A 17,479-nucleotide genomic window follows, 5' to 3' on the forward strand; every position below is an offset into this window, starting at 1 on the left:
ATGGCTTCAGCAGACCAGCCGGATATCGCGGACACCGACGCCATGGAGTTGCATTCCTACTTCGCTCCAGGTCTGCCCACGACAGATGAGCCATATACTCTCCAAGTGACGCAGACGATAGAATGCGCCAACCAGCAACTGCCACCAAAAGAGTCTTTTATGAAATTTATTGTTGATGCTCCGCGATTCACTCTCCCTGCTGAGAGTATTCACTCTGTGTATCCAGCTGAAGGAGTGTCTGAACAGCCACGTGTGCTGCCGCATATCGTTTTCAACGACCCCCAGTTGCCATGGGAGCGAGTCAGTAAAAAGAAGCAGTCAGAAGAGGAAAAAAAGGCCAACGCTCGTCCGCCATGGTTAGCTTTGATGGTGTTCACCAACGACGAATTGCAAGTGCGACAGCTACCAGGTTTGACGGATAAAATCCAAAATTCTTCAACAAGAGCGCTGTCTAGCACGGTGGGCCGTCTCGCGCAGGCAGATCAAGCGCAAAATGACTTCCGATGTCCCAATTTGGAGGACGACGAGGCGACAGATGACGAAACCTCTGCTTCGTACATCCTACTGAGCAAAGAGCGCTTCCAGACACTCATCAGTCATCAAGCGACCGATACAGCTTCAGTCACTCTGGATCACTTTAAGTACTTCTCACATGTGCGCGTGGTCAACGTTGAGGGAAGTTCACATGCCACAAAGTCGGACAAACCGGACAAACACCCTCTCAGTGTGGTCTTCTCGCATCGAACCGCTCCTGTTGATGTGAAAGAGCCCCAAACGGTCTTTGTGCACTTAATCTCGCTTGATGGTATTTTGGATGGCCTGGAGAAAGTGCCTCTCAAAGCCACAGATCAGCAAATAGGTTTGCTGTCGCTGTATTCTTGGACGTACCGCGTCGCGCCGGCTGACCACATCAGTTACCATGATCTGATGCAAAGTTTGGACGATACGAAACAGCCACTCCGCCGACCAAACAGCTTGATTGATAAGATCGCTACTGCAACAGATCCGTCTTCAATATGGCTAGCTGAGCGTCTTCGTCAAGGATATACCTGGATGCGCCATCGGACCATGAGCGGCGAGACAACGGTCGGACTCTATCGCGGTCCTTTGACACCAAAATACGTTGAGCCGGGACATTGCGAGCCTACCATTGGTGGGAAAAGTTTGCAAATAGTTGATGCACAGGCCGGGGTTGTGGATTTGAGCTACAGTATAGCTTGGGAGCTGGGACGAAACCTGGCTATTGCCGATAAGGGCTTCACAGCGGCCATGCTGCGACTGCGAACCGACATCTCAACTATGGCGACAGATGGAGGCACCGACAAAGCAAATGGAACTTTCAAGGAAATGGCGAGAGGGCCGGATGGCCATACGAAGAATGAAGAAAAACTCTACACTGGTGTCTACCGATGGGCAAATATGGCCGCAGGCAAGGTCGCACAAACGGCCGGGCTTAGTCCACCAGCAGGAAAAGAAGTGCTGATCAACGCATTGCAGCGCCGTGTACGGACATGGTTGACTGATATGGCGGAAAAACAGGCTCCAGCCGAGGTGAAAAATGAGAAAAATCCATCCGCGTCGACCGACTGGCTACTTATTTTACAATGGGTAAAAGACAAGCTGGCCCTCAAAGGTATTCCATATATTTATCTTTTTCCAGACCCGGCAACATTACCACTGGAGGCTCTACGCACGTTCTACGTGGATGAAAATTGGACCGATGCTCTGATTGACGGTGCGCTCAGCATTGCCAACCATTCCACCCTTGAAAATGACCCAGTCAAACGTGAGATCAGAGGCAGCATCAACCATTATTTGTCAAAGGCTCAGGATGAGGTTCCAAGCTCCAAGCTAACGTGGCGACCGCGATGGGGATTGCTCATGCGCAGCAAAGTGATTGAAGCCTATCCCAATCTACGAATCGCACGGGCGGCCAGTCAAGATGCAGGCCCTTCTCAACACAAAGACAAGCCCGCGGCATTCAGTGCTTTGGCATCCGATACCTTGATCTACTATCAACCAGACACTCCAGAGGCTGACGATGACGCGGCCCTTGTTATTTCGCAGCCCTTCCATCACCAGCGATTTTCAGTTGGGGACGAGCTCAATGATGAGGAGTTGAAATTCTCGTTCAAATTATTCGGCAAAAATGGAGCCGCCGAGCGAGCAGCGAGGGCCATTAATGAAGTTAAATGGACCGTTAATGGGGATGAGGCGGAATTCAAATGCAACCCATCAACGCCGGCGGAGCTTTTTTTTGAGCCGGTGAAGTTGAAAAGCATTTATGACTGGAAGACCCGTTGTATCAACCCAGCGGTATTTATTGATGAATGTCAAAAGGTAAATGACAAGGTACTGGGAGATTTTAAAGACGCGGAGGAAAACTCGTCCGCCTATATGGGTGTGCAGCTCAACGATACTCTATTAATGCTGCGCCTTAAATATCCTAACCGGAATGCGGATTCGAAAACCCCACCGGGAGGGCAAAAACGGATTCTTCAGGACTCTTCTCCCGATTTGAATGTCAAGAGCCCGGATCGGGGTGATGGAAACGAGAAGCTCCCGCTGGATGCACCTCAATTTTTCCCCGAACCGTCCAATATCAATCCCGGTCTGCTGCCACCAACACAAGGATTCAAGGTGGAGCTTCTCGGTGATGCTGTGGTCACAATCGACAAGAATGTCCCTTCATACAACAATCTGCTCCCTTTAACCACTTCCCAGTTAGCGAAGGTGTGCTATCCCCGGCTACCCCTGCCTCGACGACACTTTCCGGCAGGGAATCGTATAAAGCTGGACGTCATCTTCTCAATAAACGCTATCCCTGACATACGACAAGATATCCACCTCCGATCCCTTACTGTCTATATCCCAGTCGGACGGATAAACACCAATCTCCTACTACCCTTGGAAGCTCGGCCGAATATGAAGATGATCGGTCCCGGACGCTTTTGGATTCTGAGCGCGGCACAAGTGACCGGAAAGCGCCATCGTATCAACTTGGACGGGACCTGGATAGTCGAGGATGCATGCGACGATCATGATCAACAATGGCTGGCGATCACTGTGTCCCCAGTCCCAAGACAACGTGCTGATGGTGGACGTCGTGCTCGGCCGTTACACCTGATCCGACATCCCCAATTGAGCTTCTTGCTACATGAGGTGGAAATGAATTCGTTGTCATGCGAGCGGATTCCTTTGCTAGTGGAAGAACACTATTACCGTGCGACAGACGAAGAGACTTATGATCCTGCAGGGACTGTTAGGACGGTGGTGGGGGTGACCAAGCAGAGTTGTGAGTGGAAGTGATGATGATTTGTATATGTCAAACATTTTGATGGTTCAATTATTCGTGTTTCAAAGGCTCATCCGCTGGTCCAACTGAAATCAGAAGAATAATACTTTTTGATTCAAACCTGAACTCACTTTTGATTGATTCTCAATACCCGTAGTAACTTATGCCCGTATAATCCGACTCTACTTTCCAAGGTTTGGGTCAGATGCTGCGTCTATACCTACACGTGTTTGAGCATGTGACTAGACCCGAACACTTGACATCGGGAGTGTCTTCGCATTTGCCCAGTAGTAAAGTCAGCGGTAATGATCCATGGATATTTAACTACACAACCAGTCAGTCGATGAGTACTATTTCAATGTTGTATGCAGGATTTGAACCTTTGTCCAGGCCTGGAGTTGTACCCACAGGGCTCCCCACAGGGGTGAGCAAGGAGGCCGCTTTGAAGTTGGATACTACTGAAGACCGTGACATCTGGCTCTTGAAGAAGGATTGATTACCTGGGCACGACTCGGATTTCTAGCTATACTACCTATGTATGGAGTCCCGGGGGGACACCCGTGGACGTCATACAAAGTGGTTCTACATAGTACACCATATCCCTGGATATCTCATGATGTACCAGGAACTTGACCTCGGGAACTTGAATAGTATGTAGTACCCTGACACATCAAACTTGGAACATTCATATGCACTACCCAGGTGTCATTAATTGATACATTAATTAGTAAATACAAGTAGGACATACTTCAAGTAATCCGGGTCTCCAGGCTTTAGTCCTGGAATTTTTTCCGAGCTCTAGTCGGTTCAAATCCACTGATTGAATCGTGATCCGAGTCGCTCTCCATGTCAATGTCATACAAATTGTCATCCGAATTGCCCTCCAAAGTGGTCGAATCCATCTTCTTAGTCAATTTAAGAAGTTTTCCATCAAACAAACCCGTTTCCCCTCCTCTCTTCTTCAAAATTTCCCTTTCCTCCGGTTTTGCGACCCAGAAATCCTTCTTATCGTCATCGTCTTCATCATCTTCATCTTCCTCAAACTCATAATCGGAGTCATCCTTATAAGGACTGTCAATGAACTCAGCTTTACGCGAGACGATCTCTCCCCAAGTCTCCTCTTCAATATTCATCTTTTCGCCAGCGATGTTCATCTTTTCGGCAGCTTTCTTGGTCATGGCACGAGTCAAAACTTGGTTACGAGACTGTGTTTTCATGTTTTGGTCGGTCGTTCTGTCAGGTTCCATGCAAGCCTTCGCCCTCACTTTTGGCCACTTCTTCAAGGGTTCTTTTCTCAAAACTTCTCCTGATTGCTGAGGTGATACTTTGTCAACTTTTTGGCCTTTTTTGGTTCTACCCTTCTTATTCTCGTACATGCCCTCGCACATCAAAGATTTGTACTCGAAGGTACCATTGGGCTGGATAGTAGCGTAGGTCGGGTTTTGGGCCCCAAAGACCTGTGCCCAGTCTCTGACAAGCTGGGCTCGGCCATCCAGATCCTCATTGTCACAGTGCCTCGTCCAGATGAACAGTGGCTGTATTAGGCTTTGAGGACCCCAACGTTCATCAACACTCGATATCAGTCCCCAAAATTCCTTGAGCATTGTGAGATATAGGAAGAGCTTCACATTGGCAGACGAATTAAAATCTTTCCAAGGGTAAGTTTTGAGGAAATTCGCCTTAGTAGTATCCCAGTGCTCTGCTGGCTTGAATGCATTGCAGAAGGCAAATATATCCAGGATATGCCAATCCTTGAAGTTTCCCAATCCCCCATACGTTTCACCATACTGTTCAGCAATTTGAGTTTTCAAGTCAAGCGCTCTCGCTTTCGTCGCTTTCGTGGGATCCAAAAGATCGAGTTTGCTAACCGGTAATTTATGCTTCATGTTCAGGTCCACAGTCTTGAGCTTTTTCCACTGGGTTATATCATAGCCCGCAGTTTCAAGATAATACGGATAACGAAGAGTGACAACAAGGTGCTCTTGTAATTCCTCTTGTCGATAATGGGCGTAAAGGAGTGATAATATGGTCCAGTCTGTGACGGTTAGCAGTTGTTCAGAATGTGCAAAAGGACGCACAGGGACTTACTAGGGTGACCGTGCTCAAAACCTGCCGATATGATAAATTTGCTTGGTTTCATGGACTCGAGCATGGCTGATGGGGTAGAGCTGCGTGCCCCATGATGGGAAGCTTTGATTACACGCACACGCGTGCCCGCTAGCCACGTTGCGAGCTTTGACTCTGTGTTATTGAAGCTATCCCCACCAGAAAAGTAGGAGGCACGAGCGTCGGTCTTTGGGTCTTGAGTGGGCGGCCAGACAATAAGGGAGCAAATTGAGATGAAGTTCTCGAGAGTCGCTTCGCTTGGCCGGTGCACTACTTGGGCCATGTTATCCCCCAAGACATAACCCTCAGCGCCGACACATAGAAAACGCGGCTTCTCGGGGTTGGGAAGCTCCTCGAGCAATTTGGTAAATGTGATTTGCCTTTCGTGTATTCCACCTCCTCCTTTTTTCCAGTTTTGCATTTTCTCTTCGTCGTAAACGGAAAAGAAGTCCACACCAGCTAGGTTTTCGTAATTTTCACACATGCGACAAATGCCGGGCAATTTGACAGCGAGATCCACATCCTTGAATTTCATTCTTCTCATGTCCTGAAACGGTTTTTTGCCCGTGCAAAGTAGGAGAAAATCCACCAGGTCGGAATGAGTCTTGTTTCTGGTGAGCAACCAATGTGCGCCCTTGGGCTTCCATTTCGACTTCTTCATTCTTTTCCAAGTTTTGTTGTCAAAAACCGGGCTATATAAGGTTGTCAGACATTTCCCAGCGTCATCGTACATGAAGTATGATGACTTGATACGATTTTTCGCGTCGCCGTCAGTCAGGTTGGCCTCGTTCTTTTGCTTCGTATACTGGACGTGTAAATCATCAAGGATCATGCGTATTGAACCTGAGTAATGGTCTCTATCCCAGTGTGATACCACCCACGATGTGAATTTGATTTCACCGTAGGTCGCGGTGAGATCCTCCAGGGCATCTCTGATCGCGTTGGCTGCGCGGACGCCGGTCCACTTCGCGCCTCCGTCGTAGCCACCGTCCACGAGCACCGCACTGATGAGTCCCTCGCGTGTGTTCGCATCAACGAGCTGGCGCAATGATTGATTTGAACTGTTTGGTTGAATATTTCGTGTCCAGAAGTCTGTGTCGTTCTTGTTAATCAGCAGATGAATCGAACAGTCACCCCCGGGCACGGCTATCTGAAAGCTTTCGACCACATAGTCGGTAGACCAGTATTTCGGGTCGTCAGAGGTGAGAATTTTGTTGAAGCTCATTTTTTCCCTCGCTGCTGGTCTGTTTGACTGTCTACAGTTTACAATGGAGCTGGGACATGGCTAAATACACCCTGACCTCTCGGGGCCGTCCCGGAGTACCGTATCGAACCCGTATTGACTAGCATTGTTAGCGCGTTACCGTCCCATACGGTCGGCTGAAATACCCTAACGACATTCAGCCCCGGCGCAGTCTGAGACAGAGTCGCCATTGACTGCTGCCATTTTTGCCGAAATAACTAACCACCAGGTATATCTGTATTTGGTGGGTCAGAGTGGCCGCTCACTGCCTCACGAAATTGCCAGTAGCAACACAGACAGAGGAGAAGAGAAATGGCCTCTCCAGTGCGGATTATACCGCATTCGACCACTCAGCCGGTCGCCGATGAGATTCCTCTGGCGGCCGACAGCGCTGGAAACGACTATCTGGCTGCTCTATTTCCTTCTCAGGCTTGGGAGTTGCAACAGGCTTTAGATGCGACTGCTGCTGGAACTACATTCACAGCCCCTCTAGCAGCCACCGACACGACCGCATCATGGCTGTCGCAATTCATCAACACCTCCGAGTTGAAAGTGACCGGATCAGTGCAAGCGGACAGTTCTCTAAGAGTCCAGTCCTTGGAGTGCAATCTTGTACACCCGCCGCCCAGTGCAGGGTCGGCGACCATCTCGTTGACCTTTTCCACTTTGCCAGATGCGCTAAATCAACAGTTCGGTCAACTGGAAGGGCCGCTAACCGGGCTTGAAGTCTTTGAGCATGAGGCTGGCCTCTTGTTTGCAGTTCAAAACGCAGATGCCGCTCAACTTGTCCCATTTGGCGTGCTCCTCGAATTCACTGGTATTCACATCTCGGCCTGGGCTAGAGCGCTGCTCGACGCCATCCATCTGCGTCTTCGGGTTGACGAACCTGCACAGCCCACTGGCAACGATACAGTAACCTCTTCTACAACCACACGCTCCCCTCCCCGAAATGGACTGTGGGTGTTCTCAGCGGACAGGCGTACTGTGTTGCGGCTCGAATTCGAGTTGGACACCGGCGACATCCCTAAGGATTTAGTCAAATTTCTGCCTGCTCACACTCTGACAGACCTGTCTTTTACTGCCCGGAAGACGGCACACTTTGGGTTACTCCGTAACCAGCCTGCGTTTGATGGAGAGCTGTTTGTGGCTAGTCAAATCCTCTTCCAGGTTGACAAGCAGAAGTTGCCTAATTTCCCGGATGTCAAGCTCGACTTTTATATATTTCTCTCATTGAACGGCACTAGCTTCAAGATTCACAACGAATGTAAAGTTTCATTTGCAGATTTGATTCTTATCATTGGAGAACACTTGGAAGAGGAATTAAAAATAGTTGGCGTCAAGGCAGGGTTTGACGAGCTCAAAAGTCGTCTCTCAACCCACATGGCGCAGGAGGACAACGAGGAATTTGAAGTTCACTGGCGAGAGTTCTGCATGACGTTCTCAGGGGATACTCTAGTCAGTCTCTCTCTGCAACTCGAAGTCGACACCCCGTTTGGAGTAGATAAAGGGCAACATTCCGCTTTTCTATTCAGTTTTCAATGGTTACCGAAAACGAACGATGTCAAGGTTACCGGCAAATTTTGGCCAGTGCCGCCTATGGAAGAGAGAAACAAAGAAAAGATGCCACTTGAACGTCTTTTGAATCCTATTGATGAAAGTCACTCGATTATACAGCCTCTCTCCTCCAACGCACAGAGCGTGATCAACTTAACAAAGCTCTACCCGGGCTTTTCTCCTGGGACATTACCGCATTGGATCCCAGATGAGATTACTGTTCTTGAAGTTGTTCTCTCCACAACTGAAATTGACTTCGAAATATATCTGAGGTCACAATCAGCTCCCGACGATTCGCCAGGTCTACCATTCGACGAAGACACGACCTTTCAAATCTCTTTCCATTACACCCTGCATCAGCCCGAATCAGCTCAGTTCTCCATTGAAGCAGGCGTAGCCTTACATCCACCACAGACATTCAGTGATGTTGGATCCTGCGAGCTATCAGTTGGTGTGGAATACGTAAGTCCCATGTGGACTGTCTCTGCCAGTGCGCAAAATGTTCGGTCGGCCAACCTTCATCCACTCTTGCCCAAGAGTGTACGCGACGATATCATTCGTATGATGCCCAATGTATATGTCCCAGGCCTCTTCGTTGACTACACTTGGGGTGGATCTAACCCGAGTAACTTGTCGGTATCTGGCTATCTGGTCATCGGGGGGGTTGCTCCTTACAGTCTATTATCAACACAGCAGTGATGGAGAATGGGGCCTCGTTGCCGAACTGAATGCGGAGACTTCGAAAATGGCTGGGCAGAAGACAACTATTGGCAAGCTGATCGAGGACATGATGGGCGAGGACGCCGAAAGTTTGCTCCCCTCATATGTCAATAATGTCGAAATTCCAATAGAGGAATTAGCAGACGATGGAATCACTCTCAACATCATGAAATCCGAGGCTGGCCCGGTGTTTGGATTTTTCGTGCGTATTGGTTCCCTCCATTTCGACTTTGCACAGATTCCAGGTGGCGACGACAAACAGCCAAAACGTCTGCTAAGATTGTCAATCCATTCTTTCCCAGAGGTGCCTGAGATTCCCTTGGTGGGTAAAATACCACAGCCCTTTGACCAGGTGGGCTTCGTGTGGACTAAGTATGACTTCTCGTGGGATGAGGTCGATCATCTCAATGACACTTTGTTCGCTAGCTGTGATGCGCTACAAGTTAAGGCCTCCAAAGATCACGAACAAAATCCTATTGCTCTCAAAAAGGGCCTTCATTTCATGATTTCAATGAATCAAGATGGTAGCCCAGCTGTTGTCATTGACTATGTGTTCGGCCAGGGCCTGCAGAAGACCGCGAGCGCCTCGCCAGCTTTAACTGAGAAAGGAGAAAAGGATGAGAAAGAACCATCTCAGACAGACACCAAGACAAGCGCTGCTACACAAGTAGAAGCCGAAGAGCCGGAGGCCGGGCCCCAGTCAGAAATGGCTCCAATCAAGAAAAATCACAACGGCTTGTCTATCACAAACGTGGGCGTGCAGATGGCCGGCCATATCTTAACAGTCCATCTCAACGCCAATGTCACACTTGGACCTATCGAAATGGCTATTATCGGACTAGCCTTACATCTTGACCTAACTGACGCCAAATTTCCTAGCTTGGCTGATATCAAACCTACCTTCTCAATTGACGGCCTCGCTATCTCTTATGATCGCAGCCCAGTACGGATATCCGGTCTCTTCCAACACCAAAAGTCGAGCAGCGCCGACACTTTCGCGGGTGGAGTTGTCATTGGACTTTCCAAGTATACTTTTGCTGCCGTGGGTGCATACAGTCAAGTCACTCCCGCCCCACCAGCGCAGCCATTCAAGTCGTTCTTCATCTTTGGGGCGTTGACAGGACCACTGATGCACTTTGAATTCGGTGAATTACGTGGAATTTCAGGAGGATTTGGATACAACTCCTTTGTCAACTTACCGGATGTATCAGCTGTGTCACAGTTCCCCTTCTTGGGCATGATGAATGCCGATAACTCCGACCCCCTCAAGACACTAGAGACTTTCACCTCTGGGGGTACCATCGTTTCCCAAACAGAATCGCTTTGGTTTGCCGCCGGGCTGAAGCTGCGAATCTTTGAAGTTATCGATGTCAGCGCGGTGGTGTCGTTGCAATTGTCACAAGGAGATCCTGTTCTGGCTATATTAGCTGAAGCTACGGCGATGGTGCCCCAGACAGCTACTGTTGAGAAGGCGTTTGCTCTTATTGACTTTGGTATTATTGCAACATTGGATCTTGGCGATGGTACTCTCATGATTCAGGGCCAGATAAACCCTCAGTCATTCCTTCTCAGTCACGCCTGCCATCCCGCGGGTGGATTTGCCCTGTGTGTCTGGTCTACGCACTCCGGCCATGGTGGTGACATGGTTTTCAGTGTGGGTGGGTTCCATCCAGTCTTTTCCCGACCAGCTCACTATCCAAATCCCCCTCGCGTGGGAATCTCCTGGATCTTTGATTCCCACATCAGTATCGTCGGTGGAGCTTACTATGCCATCACTCCCTCCGCTATCATGGCTGGAGCATCCCTCCAAGCATTGTTCTCCATGGGATCACTTTCAGCACACATAGATGCCCATGCAGACTTCTTGGTAAATTTCGAGCCTTTCCACTACCAGGCCTCCGTTGGAGTGATGGCCAGTGTCTCGTATGAGTTAAAGGTCTGGTTCATTACCAAAAAGCTCAGCATCAATCTAGGTGCAGACTTGGATCTACATGGCCCACCTATGGCTGGTATCGCTCATTTCAGTTTCTGGGTGATGAGCTTCGATGTGGCATTCGGAGAATCGAAGCCAACAGTAACGCCTTTGACTTTGTCAGGGTTTTGGGACATGTTATCAAAGGGAACACCTGGCAAATCCAATCATGTTATGGCTGTGGAGGCTGGATTGCTTCCATCTCCCACCCAAGATGCCAAGAAAGACGAAAGTAGCGTGAAGGAAACTATCTCGCTGGTTCGCGGTGGAAGTCTGGCATTGGGGATCTACGCTCGTGTACCCATCAACAGCGCGACATATCCTGGGGCAAAATCTGTGGAGGATGATACACCCATCCGCAGTCGTCCTATGCAATTGACCAATACTACGATCAAGTCCAATATTGCGTTTACGATCACTCCTCCACCGGACAATGCGTTCACATTGTTTCCAATTATCAAGGACGTACCAACATCCATTTGGGGTGAATGTAAGCATTCTTTCTTCTGTTCTATTTAATTATTGAATCCACTAACACACCTACTCCAGATGGTGTTTCCGACGCGGCCCTTCTGGCGGGCACCACTCCCCAGAACGTATCGCATACAATGGGTATCCGCCTAGTGGCACCTGATGCAATTAGATCTACGGATCGTTTTCCTACATTAGATGCGACCTTTTTTGGGGAATCGACGGAGGTAAACGGTGATCTGGCCTTTTCGGAACAGCCATACATCTACGAAGCTCTTAAGTTGCCCCAGCCAACCCCGTCAGAGCCAGTAGCAGCACCAGCGACTACACCGGAAACGATACCAGCGGTAACAGCGAGTGATGCGACAGCTACTGAACAGACCGCCGTCGTCACCCCGGCTGTCACACAGACCCCGACTCCGATCCCAGTAACAACTTCAGCTACACTGGACACGTTCGCCGACGCAAAGAGCAAATGGATAGGCGAAAGCCGTGTGATCGACCCAGCCAAGGCTCTTCGTATTTTCGCAGATGCGGTGGCGGACAAGCTAGCATTTGGAGCTGAACACTCTTCGGGAATGCAACTCAATTCGGGTTGGGCGGATCTCGAGCCTCTTGCAAAGCCACCTTTGCAGTATATCAAGAATATGGAGGAATACTACCTCCAGGCTCCACAGGTACTCTTCGCAAGTGCGTGATGTGATGTGATGTGATAGCTTACTGGGAATGGGATTTTCGCCCGGTGGCGTGTAATTATTAGTGATTTTACCCGAGGAGCATGCTCTTCTCCACCACTAGTTGTCCGATTCTTCAATGTTAAAACTTGTTTCTCGGCCTTTTTTGCCATTCCTCTGCATTCTTCCCCAAGCAGTGCCACCGGAGATATCTAGAGCTTACTAGTGCTATATTCAGCCTGATTTCATGTTGTTCCTGAACGCCACCGGGTCGTCTAAATATGCTTTGTTTCTAAGACTGCAGGCGTACGCAGGCGTCGCCGGCATCATTACCCGACGAACTCCACGTGGTGAGCGGGCCGGGCCTTGTACCAGGAACGGTATGTATGGTATTGTGGTATTACATCTTACGGTGTACGATGTATGTAATAAAACATTCTCGGTTACTTTTACTCAGACGAGAGGCTAAGAATAGTAAACAGCCAATATGTAGACAAATGGATCCTCCTTTCTGTGAAAAAGCATTCCACTGACATCTTTCTCCTGTCTCTTCACATCACAACCCATCTTGAAGATGGCGGCCACCGAAAACCCCATCTCCAATGGAGGGTAAGTCCGTAGTGGTCGATCTATTATATATATTCCCCAGTTTTGCTAACTGACGTCTTCTTCTAGCACGGTGGATGGTATCGAATTCGACGTGAAGATTAATGGCCATGAGATCAATGGTTCAAAGATCAAGTCGAAACTAGGAAACCTCCTTAAGCGAAAAAATCACTCATCCGGTCTCAACGGCGTCAACGGATCTTCGGTGGTTCAACCGAGGTCGAGTACTACCACAAACACACTTGATGCGAACGGCTCCACCTCTGCAGGTATCGTGCGCAATGGAAGCGCTACCGAGGACGGCAGCAGCATCAAAACTGGTTCAAGCGCTGTCGAATTCTCAGGCGAATATACCAGGTCTACCATCGGCGTGACTGGAGAGAATCGCTCTTGGGAAGATCGTACATTCGCATGCCAAAAGCACTATCGCCCTGCCCGCTTCCCGGAAGCCGTGGGGGCTTTGCCTTTCCCACGGGAGGTTCGTGACCTGGTCGCCTGGACGGATTCCTTTGTCGAGCGTTTGGGATGGGTTACAATTCAGAAAGAAGAAGTGAGATTTTCCAAAAAGGATAAGTTGTGTTATATGGACAATATATTCTGACGATAATGCTATTCCCTAGGAGGTTGTCGGATTCAAGACTCGCCTTCGCCATGCTGAGGACGAGAAGATCAAATTCACCAAAGACATTACCGATCTTCAGTCCCAGTTAAAAGACACCGAGAAAACCAATGAGGATCTACGCCGGGACAGAACCGAGTTATTGAGCAGAATCAAGGTCCTTGAGCTCGAAAAGGCCTCACTTGATAACCGAATCATTGGTCTGAAGGATGAAAACGCAAAACTCAATAAGGATTTGTGGGATCTCGGCGCACAGAACGAGATCTTGAGCGATGCCAACGCGAGTCTGACTCAGATGGTCAATACTCTAACCACAGAGTATGAGCTGGATGAGAACAGAATCCGTGAACTCCAGGAGGAATTGGACAGATTGAATGACGAAGATTTGCGCAGAGGACTAGAACGGGAAACCGTTATCTCTCAGCTGGAGGCGGCTAACAAAGCCAAGCAGGATCAGATTGACATTCTCACTGCCGCCCTGACCGCTGCTACTGCCGACCTGGTTGTGGCCAAGGATCAAGTGGACTCAATCTCCGAAAGTCTCAAGCGGGCAGAGGCTTCCCGAAATGAAAAGATTGCAGAGCTCAGAGACGTCAAAGACAAGCTCCGTGCTACAGAAAGCAAGAATGCTGGCTTGGATGAACAGATCAGAGTTCTCAAACGCGATATCTCTCACTACGAACAGGATATCCGTGTTCTTAATGCTCAGCTCACCGAGGCCAGCGTTCGCGAGAGCGAAGCACGCGCAGCTGTCGGCGCTGTACAAGACCACGCCAGAACTCACTGGAGCACTCTTCAAAAGATTCGCGGTGTGGGAGGCTGGTCGCGCCAGAACGACTGGCACGAGTGCGATACAGCTGGATCTCCTCCTACTGCAGCCATTCCTGTTTCTCATACGGAAGATCCTTCTAGCAGATCAGGCGGTGACCCTGGTCAGGGGTCTTTGCGCAAGCCACTTGTACCCATTGAAACGCCAGTCCCAGTTCATGGGCGACCGGATTCTGAGAAGCCCGAAAAGCCATCGGCTCCTGCTGATCCCGCTCAGCCGCTCAAGCCTATTGAGACTCCCAAGCCTGTTGAGACTCCCAAGCCTATCGAGACTCCCAAACCTGTTGAAGCTCTCAAGCCTATTGAAGATTTCGCAAATCCGGAACCTATCCGAGCACCTGGACTCCCAAGATCGGATGATGATGATAAGTCGGCAGCGCCAGTTCAATCTACTCAACCGACCGCACCCGCCGACATTCCTATGATCCCAGAGCCTGTTGAAACTCCCAAGCCAGTAGCGCCTGCTGAACCTGTGGAACCCGCAAAAACATCCGAGCCTGATGTCCCTACTCAACCGCCATCTGTCTCGGCTCCGAAGACACCAGAGCCTATTGAATTCACCGAGCCAGTAGCACCCGTCCAAAAGGATGACCCACCAAAAGTGATCGACGCTCCCATTGAGCCAGTGGCTCCCAAGGAATCCGACTTGCCGCCACCTACCTCACCAGCACTCAACCCAGTCCGAGAGCCTTCTGCACCAGTCGAGCCCTCACCAAAGCCGACTGACCCGATACCACCTGTGGCTTTTGAACCTTTGGAATCCCCCGAACCGGACTTTGGTGGACCTGAGGGTAATGTAGATGAAGTGGACGATGGAGGTGATAGAGATGATGAGGATTGCCCTGAGGACGATTCAGGTGGTCGCCATCATGGTGGAAGAAGGCCCCATGGACCCGGCTTTCACGGAAGGGATCACCATGAGCGCCCTGGGCCGGGTGGCCCACCAGGACCACCAGGACCTCATGGACCTCATGGACCAGGTTTCGAGGGACCAAGAAGAGACCACCCCGGGCCTCCGGGACCTCATGGACCAGGCTTCCAGGGTCCTGGAGGTGACCGTCTCGGGCCACCAGGACCTCCAGGTCCGGGCTTTCATGGCCCAGGGCGTCATGAGCGTCATGGATCCGAGGGCTCTGACTTTGACGGGCCCCCCTCATGGCGGACCAGGCGGACCCGGTGGCCCACGGGACCAACGTCGTAAGCGTCGCCATGATAAATGATATTCCCCTTGATAGCTAGTTTGATGTGATGTGTTGAGATCTATGGACTGTAGTATTACGGATACTCAAGTTGTAGGACATATGGCCATGTTTTTGTCCGGCGTACTATGTATTAGTCAAACGATGCCTGTTGTTTGAAAGGTTTCCTATGCTCATTTCGAAATCAAATTTTGTCATCTATTTTGTTAATGAATCAAGTATTTTGCCTTTTGTATTCATTTTAATGTTTTCAATGTTCTATCAGATCTTAAGACCAAGTCTTTGTTGATCTCATCTGTCATCTATCATCTCCATAGTTTCATTTTGAAACATTGAAACAGATTTCTATGGAGTATGGAGATTGCACTGGCATCCATTCATCATGGATAGGAATAGATTTTGCATACTAGTACTACTGCTAGGTATGATGAAAATTTGAATATCCAATGTTTCTTTGCTATACTACTAGATTTCCCACTACCTAGGTACAATATCTACCTGAAACATCAAATTAAGTCGCAAATGAAAATTTGCGATATTGCGATACCTTCGATTTCGAAATTGTTAGTTTTTACAAGTGCGAAACTACGCCTTCGATTTCCATCTGGTGATATGTAGTCCATCTTCCAAGGATCCCGTTGAATCAATGCTGAGGCTCAGGTCTTGCCGTTGGGATAAGCTTAAAACTTGAACATACCTTTACTCCTGTTAACTTTCGCTTGGGCTCAAGTTCCAATTCGACCTGCTCAGGGTCATCAGAAACACCATGAGCGGCCTCAGATCTTTCTATTTTCTCAAGATTTTGAGCCATGATAAATTCAAGTGTTCCCGGGCACTGTGACGTATGAACAGGACGGAGTTTCGACGACAGCAGCTGTATAAGTTCAAGTCTCCTTCTTGAATAGTGAACGCAAAATGGCATATTGTCAGAATATTTTAACTCCCAAGTCCGATATGTTATCCCCGGTACATAAACCGAAGCACCGAATGTTTCTTTGTTTCTTGGTGATCTACAATTTACTTTCTACTCAAAGCTCCATCAGATTAGACTTCTCCAAAACCCAATTTGGGTCCAAGGTATGGACCCAAGACCCAACCCACCTGGGTCTTGGGTCCAGCATCTAAAAATCCAACCCAACCCAAGACCCAAGCTGGGTTCCCAATGGGTACCCAGAAAAACCAAATTTTGCATAAAAAAGAGGTCTTGGCGTACATAACTCTGCTCAGTCATCAATTTAAAATACTGTTTTTTACCTGTGTTTGGCATTTGTTTTGGTTTGTCTATTAGAATCTTTATATCTTTACATGTAGCTATAGAGAATTTTAAATATCTTTCTTAGAGATAGATGTTAAAAAGTAAGGTTTTATATTAATTACTAGTAATAATAATAGACTTCTCATTTAAATATAGTATTTGTATATAGTAGGAAAAAATGTTACAAAAATGTTATAAGTAGCTTGTAGAAATATATATTTACATGTTGTGGAGGTAGTAGATCTTTTAGGTGCATGCCCTGAAAAGTACTACTTTTTTTATTTTTAAGCTGATTTAGTGTTTCTTAATATCATATTAAAGCTTAAGTTCTATTATTTAATATAATCTTTTATTCAATTAGAGAAGATAGTCTGTATAAAATAGAGGACTAAACTAAAGAAGCCTGGGTAAAACTTTTTGGAAGATTTTTGACGGAATTGGGGTGGGATTGGGTAATCCTTGGGTTTTCTTGGGTCTCCTTGGGTTTTTGTGGGTAATTCTTGGGTTTTCTAAGGTTTTCTTGGGTCCTGTTGGGTCTTGTTGGGTTTAAAATTAAATATTATTTATCAGAAGTGTACTGTTGGAGATATATACTTTAGTCTACCTGGCCTGCTATATGGTTCTACTGGTCCTGCTATCTTATATTGTCTTAATATCCTAGCTTGGTTTGTGAGCATTAGTGAAGACCACCAGATACTAGATATTGCTGAATCAGGAATGTGGGATGACCTATCTCACTGTCACTATTGTTTTTACTCTGGCACCAAGACCCCTTTAGGGTTGCCTAATAGCACTTTTGGAGGGTGTATGGATCACATTTTCCCAGCAACTATATACCTTGGGCGTCTAGGTGCGATTTCAGATGTACTAGTTGGGCAGATGCGCTGGGACGAGGTGGATGTACAAGAAGAGCTTAACATGTTGTTTAGAGATGATG

The 17,479-nt window shown here is 48.3% G+C and overlaps 7 protein-coding genes across 7 annotated transcripts; 5 read left to right on the plus strand and 2 right to left on the minus strand.

Annotated features, from left to right (window-relative positions):
* On the plus strand, window positions 1-3,309 carry N7483_007352 (uncharacterized protein; the record flags this gene model as incomplete). The annotated part of the gene is made up of 1 exon (XM_057090789.1): window positions 1-3,309. The coding sequence occupies one exon, from the start codon at window positions 1-3 to the stop codon at window positions 3,307-3,309; it is 3,309 nt and encodes a 1,102-aa protein (XP_056945530.1).
* Window positions 3,310-4,068: 759 nt separating this feature from the next.
* Window positions 4,069-5,181, minus strand: N7483_007353 (uncharacterized protein; the record flags this gene model as incomplete). Its single annotated transcript, XM_057090790.1, has 1 exon — window positions 4,069-5,181. One exon carries the CDS (start codon window positions 5,179-5,181, stop codon window positions 4,069-4,071), a length of 1,113 nt encoding a protein of 370 aa, XP_056945531.1.
* Window positions 5,182-5,339: 158 nt separating this feature from the next.
* Window positions 5,340-6,626, minus strand: N7483_007354 (uncharacterized protein; the record flags this gene model as incomplete). Its single annotated transcript, XM_057090791.1, has 1 exon — window positions 5,340-6,626. The coding sequence occupies one exon, from the start codon at window positions 6,624-6,626 to the stop codon at window positions 5,340-5,342; it is 1,287 nt and encodes a 428-aa protein (XP_056945532.1).
* Window positions 6,627-6,956: 330 nt separating this feature from the next.
* Window positions 6,957-8,897, plus strand: N7483_007355 (uncharacterized protein; the record flags this gene model as incomplete). Its single annotated transcript, XM_057090792.1, has 1 exon — window positions 6,957-8,897. One exon carries the CDS (start codon window positions 6,957-6,959, stop codon window positions 8,895-8,897), a length of 1,941 nt encoding a protein of 646 aa, XP_056945533.1.
* A 46-nt stretch (window positions 8,898-8,943) lies between these two features.
* Window positions 8,944-11,409, plus strand: N7483_007356 (uncharacterized protein; the record flags this gene model as incomplete). Its single annotated transcript, XM_057090793.1, has 1 exon — window positions 8,944-11,409. The coding sequence occupies one exon, from the start codon at window positions 8,944-8,946 to the stop codon at window positions 11,407-11,409; it is 2,466 nt and encodes an 821-aa protein (XP_056945534.1).
* Window positions 11,410-11,498: 89 nt separating this feature from the next.
* N7483_007357 (uncharacterized protein) lies at window positions 11,499-12,059 on the plus strand (the record flags this gene model as incomplete). Its single annotated transcript, XM_057090794.1, has 1 exon — window positions 11,499-12,059. One exon carries the CDS (start codon window positions 11,499-11,501, stop codon window positions 12,057-12,059), a length of 561 nt encoding a protein of 186 aa, XP_056945535.1.
* Window positions 12,060-12,609: 550 nt separating this feature from the next.
* On the plus strand, window positions 12,610-15,308 carry N7483_007358 (uncharacterized protein; the record flags this gene model as incomplete). Its single annotated transcript, XM_057090795.1, has 4 exons — window positions 12,610-12,644; window positions 12,711-13,191; window positions 13,262-14,884; window positions 14,946-15,308. The coding sequence occupies 4 exons, from the start codon at window positions 12,610-12,612 to the stop codon at window positions 15,306-15,308; spliced, it is 2,502 nt and encodes an 833-aa protein (XP_056945536.1).
* Between the last annotated feature and the right edge of the window lie 2,171 nt (window positions 15,309-17,479).

The sequence above is a fragment of the Penicillium malachiteum genome (genome assembly GCF_028827825.1).
Source record: "Penicillium malachiteum strain IBT 17515 chromosome Unknown utg000003l:1.0-4950554.0:1.0-4952489.0, whole genome shotgun sequence".
NCBI classification, from domain to species: Eukaryota; Fungi; Ascomycota; class Eurotiomycetes; order Eurotiales; family Aspergillaceae; genus Penicillium; species Penicillium malachiteum.